The 8403-nt window shown below is 45.1% G+C and overlaps 1 protein-coding gene across 2 annotated transcripts in view; it reads left to right on the top strand.

Moving 5' to 3' along the window:
• Positions 1-8403, top strand: part of DPYSL2 (dihydropyrimidinase like 2) — a 148410-nt gene that overhangs the window by 41601 nt on the left and 98406 nt on the right. The window contains exon 1 of one of the 2 annotated variants that reach the window (XM_089658733.1): positions 10-221. The exons of the other annotated variant lie outside the window; for it this stretch is intronic. Within the exon in view, the coding sequence (XP_089514859.1) occupies positions 183-221 (39 nt within the window). The 5' untranslated portion in view covers positions 10-182. Of the gene's footprint in view, positions 1-9; positions 222-8403 lie in introns of those variants that run through there. 2 annotated transcript variants of the gene reach the window in all.

The raw sequence follows: 8403 nt of genomic DNA, 5'->3' as shown, positions 1-8403 counted from the left end.
GGCACGGCGCGTGCGCACTGCCTCCTGCTGCAAGTCCTTTATTGCACAGCCCGGGTGTCGGGAGATCGGGGGCAGCGCATCCTCATCCTCCTCCTCCGCCTCCTCCTCAGCACCCTCCGTCCACAGCACCGCTCCTGTGTCCGCCAGTTCCCCCGCCCGGTACCGAGGGGAGAGCCTCCGACATGTCTTACCAGGGCAAGAAGAACATTCCTCGCATCACGGTGAGTCGGGGTCCTGAAACTGGCATCGGGGGGCGGGGGGACCGTGCAGAGCCCTCGGGGCACCGATCTGCCAGGACAGAGCTGTGTGGAGGGTCCATGCTCCATCCGTGGATAGAGGATGTCCTGTAGAAGGGGGTAGGTGTGTCATGGTATGGAGCTGTCAGGATGCTGCAAGATGATCCCATGTATTGCATTGTCTACAGGTACCATACATACAGGAGGGTGATCAGGAGGGGGTATGGATTCCTCCACCCATCTACATGTAGGGTTGTATGGGGATACCACTATGGAGGGGTGCACTGACCCATGCATTGTTCACATGATACAGAACCACCAAGAACCTGCTCCATGGAGGACAATGCAGGTACCGGCATATCTTCATAAGAAAATGAAAAGATCAGATGACCTAAATATCTATTTATCAGTGTTTACTCAAGATTCACACAAGATTCCATTCAAAAAATGACCTAATTCTTAGTGAATGTTGCGTGAATCATGTGTGATTGATGAATAGACCCCTTAGGTTTTTATTGCTGTTTAATTGATTGATCCACCTGCTTATTTATTGCTCTGGTACACCACCGGCAAGATCTAAGATCTGGCACCTCCAGATCTTATTATACGATGCAGCCATTACAAGGGGTTCCTCAAGATAATGCTGGGGTTCCTTGAGCTGTGGCTGGATGACCTCAGGTTTGATGGTGCCTGCATAGTTCTGGGGCCAATGCCACTTGGCAGAGCCTGCTGCAGGACACTAGTGACTATCTTTAAGGGGAGCATTCTGACCACCACTGTATGAGGAATTCTTTCTACTGACCACCAGTGTATGAAGGCAGTCTTTTTATTGACCAGCAGTGTATGAAGGCGTTCTTTCTATTGACCACCAGTGTATGAAGGCATTCTTTCTATTGACCACCAGTGTATGAAGGCATTCTTTCTACTGACCACCACTGTATGAAGGCATTCTTTCTACTGACCACCACTCTAGAGGTTGCATTCTACTTACCACCAATGTAAGTGTTGCTCTCTTCCTACTGGCCACCAGTATGAGGGTCACAATTTATCTTATGACCACCAATGTAAGTGTTGTCTTCATCCTACCAACCACCTCTCTAAGGGAGACATTCTTTATCACAAATGTTATGCTTGCATTCTTCTTACTGACTATCAATGTTAGGCTTGCAGTCTTCTCAGTGGCCTCCAATATAAGGGTTGAATTCTTTCCACTGACCACCATTGTAGGGGGGGGGGGTGCCTTCTTCCTACTGACCATCAATGCAGGGTTTATGTCCTTCTAACTCACCCCCAATGTAAGAGTTACATTCTTTCAGCTGATCACATATGTAAGGGGTGCATCCTTCCTACTGACAACTACTGTAGGGGGTGCATTCTTCCTATTGACCACCAATAAAGGGTTGAATTCTTTCCACTCTTTATTGGTGGGCGCATTCTTAAAACTGACCACCAACATAAGGGTTGTATTTTTCTTTCTGACAACCACTGTTAAGGTTGCATTCTTCTTACTGACAACCACTGTAAGGGTTGCATTCTTCTTACTGACCACTAATATAAGGGTTGCATTCTACTTGCTGACCACAAATATAAGGGTTGCATCCTACTTGATGACCACCACTGTAAGGGTTGCATTCTTCCTACTGACCACCAATGTAAAGGTTGCCTCCTTTCTGCTGTTCACCAGTGTAAGGGTAGCCTCCTTCCTACTGACCATTAATGTATGTGTTGCATTCTTCCCACTGACCACTACTGGTGGGGGTGCATTCTTCCTAATGACCACCACTTTAAGGGTTACATTCCTCATGCTGACCAGTAATGCAAAGCTTACATTCCTCCTACAGACCACCACTGTAAGGGTTGCCTCCTTCCTACTGACCACCACTGTAAGGGTTGCCTCCTTCTTACTGACCACCACTGTAAGGGTTGCCTCCTTCCTATTGACCGCCAGTGTTTGGGTTGCCTCCCTCCTACTGACCACCAGTGTAAGGGTTGCCTCCTTCCTACTGACTACCAGTGTAAGGGTTGCCTCCTTCCTACTGACCGCCAGTGTTAGGGTTGCCTCCCTCCTACTGACCACCAGTGTAAGGGTTGCCTCCTTCCTACTGACCACCACTGTAAGGGTTGCCTCCTTCTTACTGACCACCAGTGTAAGGGTTGCCTTCTTCCTACTGACCCCCAGTGTAAGGGTTGCCTCCTTCCTACTGACCCCCAGTGTAAGGGTTGCCTCCTTCTTACTGACCTCCAGTGTAAGGATTGCCTCCTTCCTACTGACCCCCAGTGTAAGGGTTGCCTCCTTCTTACTGACCTCCAGTGTAAGGGTTGCCTCCTTCCTACTGACCCCCAGTGTAAGGGTTGCCTCCTTCCTATTGACCACCACTATAAAGGGAGCTTTTGCCATTGGCCCTCGATTAATTGGTTTTAATAAGGGTTTCTGGAGACCTGAAGGGGTTCCTCTGGGATTTTAAGGTTGAGAGGCTGCTCTAACTGCTAGAATTTCCATGTATTTTATGAAGAATACAGCAGGTAAAGCAAGAAATGGGGGATCATAGCTTGGAGCTGCAATGGCAATACCTGACTAGCCTTGAAATTCCCAAAGCCAGTTGGGTGACCCTTATAGAATAGACTGTGTCAGTTGCAGGGTCCAGTATCACAATGAATTCAGTGGAGGGTTTAAATGCCGGATGGTGGTAATAGACGATCCTTGGTGAGTTGAGTAATGACAGATATTTGTGAACCGTCTTTGTCTGACTCCCTGTCCACAGTCAAGTGCACAGTAGTGGTGATTCAGTATGGATGAGGTTACATAACATAGATGGCTCTGCACTGAGGATCACGCCAGCTGCATGCAGTGGATTTTCCAGGGTGTTGCTGGGTGCGGAGGATGTTGCCCAGGTGATGTCAGGATGTGAGATCTTTTTTTTTTTTTTTTTATCGGGGATGCTGGGCAGGCTTGTCATTATAGATGGATCATGTAGACTGAAGTGTCATGTCTGGCTGGTGGTGAACAGATGGGGTTACTGTGACACACATAGGAGGAGGGGAGCAGGATCCTGACAAAAGAGGAGTGTCACACATCCACACAGCGCTGCATGCAATCGCACACACACTGCACTGCCGCTAATGAATGCACACTGCTGATTAGAGATGCACCCTGCTGGGTCCGACACACATCAGGGTTGCTCACTCTTTCATACACAAGCAATGTTAGCATTTCATTCACACACATCGATCTATTATATATTGTAGTATATATTTGCTAGCTTCTCAAATAAACGCACAGCTTTAAGAGAGAGGTAGTAACCAATCTGCTTCCATCTTTAAATGGCTACAGTATACTGATGACTGGGTATTACACATTGCTCTTTAATGCGCTATGTTAGCCTGGAAGTGTTTTATTTATTGCACTTACGATACGGTATATTCACATGATGAACGTTCTCTATATTGCCCTGCTTGTTGCTTATAGACTGACTGATAAAGGCTAGAACAAGGGAAGGAGAGGGTTAATGCTCAGAGCCACCAATTGCATGCTAAAGGTCTTTATAATCTGGGCTGGAAAATGACAGCTGAAATTTCATTCTCAACCACACCTTTACTTTCTTGGCTGCAGGTTTTACCGCATGGAATCTGTCAGCTCCGTCATACACTCCATTGGTTAAGTGTGAACAACCGGTCATCCCCCAACTCCCAGGGGTAGTGATAGTGCAGTACAGGTTAGTAGCCTCAGCTAACAGTGGCAGGGAGGGAGCAGTTGAATCCTAGTAAAAAGCTGGTTCATTAAATCTAGGGCAAAGGAGATGGGAGGATGGTACCCTTAGCAGCAATCAAATGGTAGCTTTCATTCTTAATTCTATATTGGGGGAATGAGATGTTACATTTTGCTGGCTGGTGTGGGCCACATTACATCTTATTGGCTGGTATGGGCCAGTTTACATCCTACTGGCTGGAATGGAACACTTTACATCATATTGGCTGGTATGGGCCACTTACGTCTTACTGGCTGGTATGGGCCTTGTTACATCTTATTGGCTGGTATGGGCCACTTTAAATCTTATTGACTGGTATGGTCACATTACAGATTACTGGCTGGTATAGGCCATAGTATATCTTATTTGCTGGTATGGTTACTTTACAAATTACTTGCTGGTATGGGCCACTTTACATCTTATTTACTGTTATGGACCATGTTACATCTTATTGGCTGGTATGGGCCACTTTACATCTTATTTACTGTTATGGACCATGTTACATCTTATTGGCTGGTATGGGCCACTTTACATCTTATTTACTGTTATGGACCATGTTACATCCTACTGGCTGGTATGGGCCACTTTACATCCTACAGGCTGGTATGGGCCACTTTACATCCTACAGGCTGGTATGGGCCATGTTACATCTTGTTGGCTGGTATGGGCCACGTTACCTCTTACTGGCTGGTATGGGCCACTTTACATCTTATTTACTGTTATGGGACATGTTACATCTTATTGGATGGTATGGGCCACTTTACATCCTACATGCTGGTATGGGCCACTTTACATCCTACAGGCTGGTATGGGCCATGTTACATCTTGTTGGCTGGTATGGACCACGTTACCTATTACTGGCTGGTATGGGCCACTTTACATCTTATTTACTGTTATGGATATGTTACATCTTATTGGCTGGTATGGGCCACTTTACATCTTATTTACTGTTATGGGACATGTTACATCTTATTGGATGGTATGGGCCACTTTACATCTTATTTACTGTTATGGACATGTTACATCCTACTGGCTGGTATGGGCCACTTTACATCCTACAGTCTGGTATGGGCCATGTTACATCTTGTGGGCTGGTATGGGCCACGTTACCTCTTACTGGCTGGTATGGGCCACTTTACATCTTATTGACTGTTATGGACATGTTACATCTTATTGGCTGGTATGGGCCACTTTACATCTTATTTACTGTTATGGGACATGTTACATCTTATTGGATGGTATGGGCCACTTTACATCTTATTTACTGTTATGGACATGTTACATCCTACTGGCTGGTATGGGCCACTTTACATCCTACAGGCTGGTATGAGCCACTTTACATCCTACAGGCTGGGATGGGCCATGTTCCATCTTGGTGGCTGGTATGGGCCATGTTACCTCTTACTGGCTGGTATGGGCCACTTTACATCTTATTTACTGTTATGGGACATATTACATCTTATTGGCTGGTATGGGCCACTTTACATCCTACTGGCTGGTATGGGCCACGTTACATCCTACTGGCTGGTATGGGTCATGTTACATCTCATTGGTTGGTATGGGCCATGTTACTTCTTACTGGCTGGTATGGGCCATAGTACATCTTATTTGGCTGGTATGGTCACATTACAGATTACTGGCTGGTAAGGGACACTTTACATCTTATTTAATGTTATGGAACAAGTTACATCTTTTACATCTTATTGGCTGGTATGGCCACTTCACATTTTATTGGCAGGTATGGGCCACTTTACATCCTACTGGCTGGTATGGGCCATGTTGCATCTTATTGGCTGGTATTGGCCATGTTCCTTCTTACTGGCTGGTAGGGGCCATGTTACATCTTATTGGCTGGTATGGTCACATTACAGATTACTGGCTGGTACAAGTTACATCTTTTACATCCATTTGATTGGTATGGGCCACTTCATATCTTATTGGCCGGTGTGGGCCACTTTACATCCTACTGGGTGGTATGAGCCACGCTGCTTGTTACTGGCTTGTATGAGCCATGTTACATCTTATTGTCTGGTCTGGGCCATGTTACATCTTATTGGCTGGTATGGGCCATGTTACATCTTATTGGCTGGTCTGGGCCATGTTACATCTTATTGACTGGTATGGGCCATGTTACATCTCATTGATTGGTGTGGGCCATGTTACATCTCATTGATTGGTGTGGGCCATGTTACATCTCATTGGTTTGCTCAGCACTTTACAATATAGTAGGTGACAATACAGCAACAACACAGTTTAATACAAGAGGGTTAGAGCTCCTTGGAGCTTACAATCTAATATACATGTCTGATTTTGTCTGCATTTTAGAACTCAATAGCAGCACATCATAACTCCTATAACATGCATTTTTGTACATTGGCAGCAGTTATTAACCAGCCTTGGTCAATGATTGTTTACCCTATCCACAATTATAAATGAAGAATGCATGCTAATGCAAGACAAGAGTCATGTTGATGCCTGATAACGCACCTGCCAAACATCATCTCTATGCACACAGAGATATAAGTAGACCCTAAATATTCTGCTCATGAACTCATATTCTGACATTCCTATGATTCCTGATTATAATCGCTAGATGTACCAAGAATCTGGCTGTGGAAGTAATACATACGCTGCCCTCCTGAAAATACCAACTGCCTGGCTTTCTTCTTGTATTTCACTATGATGTCACTAGCTACATACTTGCTCTTTGTAATTGATTCAGGAATGATTGCAGCTGGAGGACCAACAGATACTTTCAGGAGATCAGCAATGGGAGCCTCCATATTTAAACGTATACATGGCCAAAGGCTGTAAAATATTTCCCAGGACTTGTCCTGGCAACAGGTCAAATGACCATTGTTATAAAATTGACCACATGGTCTCTTCCATGGGAGTTTGGGAGATCACCTGGAGTCCTTTCACATGGCTGTCCTCCGTTCCACGTCAGATCAGAAGAGGATGGATTTTTCCGCCATCTTGTGATGGAGTGAAAACCGACCCTTGTGATCTCTATGGGATGGGGGGGCAGACATGGACTGATGTGCATTCATTCTCATCAGTGCTCACCAAGAAATGAATGCAGATCTTTTCAGTTTGTGTTTGTGGACCTGAACGGAGTTGGATGTGGTCAACTTTAAACAGACTCACATCTGTTTACATTCGCCCACCCATAGAGATGCAATGTGTTCCGTCTGGATCCATTAGAAAAAACAGACAGCATGTAATAATATATTATATGACTTATTATAGAGCAGAGTATTATATAGCTTGTGGATAGGTCATTTTATTTTCTAACTTCCAGTAGAATATCGACAGTTGGCATTGGATTGGTTGCCATGGCAACTCTTCTACATTCCTTTGTTCTAGTTTTAATGCAGATAATCTCAGCTCTTCTGCTTATTTTTGGGGGGGGGGTTGAAACCAGGACAGAGGAAACTAGAACTGGTCCCCATGGCGTTCGCCCCACACAGAAGATGAAATACGCAAGCCGATTGGCTGATAGGGGCATGCATCCACTTCCCTTTTTCTTTAAGTCTCCAGACTTACCTTTTTATAGCACACCATGTCAAACAATAATGCGTACATATTTATGATGGCAGTGGGAGGAGCAAGGCACAGTTTGCCATAGCAACCAGATAGATTGCTAGTTTTGTTGGTGCGAACAATGGTGGATGGTTGCTGACTGCTTGCTATATATTACTTGGCTTTGCAAACTGCGTTTTGTATTGGCTGTATATATTACCAGCTATATGTTCTCATTTCTCTGCTTGTCACACGCAGTTGTCACCTAGTCATAGACATGCATTCATAGAAGGGGTCTTGCATGTATATGAAGATCGCACTGCCTCAAGGAACACCGCCTTGCCTATCCAGCACACCATTCTACTCTTCCATTGTGTGCCTTTTGTATGTGGATTAAGGGGAAGGGGGAGGAGAGGCGCACAGACACCCTGGCCTGTGACATCCCAGTTTGGGGACAGACCAGTACAGGACTATTGGCATATTACATTGGTGGGGTCTTGTTTCCATGGCAACCACCGCCATCAGATGAGAAGTGCTGAGCATTAGAGCACGGTCTCTCGCTTCTAGAGAGCCATCCCAATCCTGTTTTTATGTGAAAACGCCTAGCTCCATTATGGTTAAAGGCTATTCTAATCTATCCTGCGAAATATAAAAACTCATTAATCAAGGTTTGTTTTGATCAGTGATCAGGGATTTCTGTATCAGACAGAAAAATCTGAATTACACATGTCTAAAGGATTAAAATATGCAGGAGCTGCCGGAGATGTGTTGTGCAGGCTGTCAGTGCTAATATGATCCATACATTACCTTTCTGGAGGCTCATCCTGGAGGATGCAGGGGATTATTATGTGCACAGGATCTGTTCAAAGACTGAAAGGGAATTAGATATTTCTGTAAGA

The sequence above is a fragment of the Staurois parvus genome, unplaced genomic scaffold (genome assembly GCF_062004578.1).
Source record: "Staurois parvus isolate SC_StPar_1 unplaced genomic scaffold, SC_StPar_1.0 ptg001090l, whole genome shotgun sequence".
Classification (NCBI taxonomy): Eukaryota; Metazoa; Chordata; class Amphibia; order Anura; family Ranidae; genus Staurois; species Staurois parvus.
The sequence above is the reverse complement of the archived record's forward strand: the minus strand, read 5'-3'. Positions and strand labels throughout refer to the sequence as shown.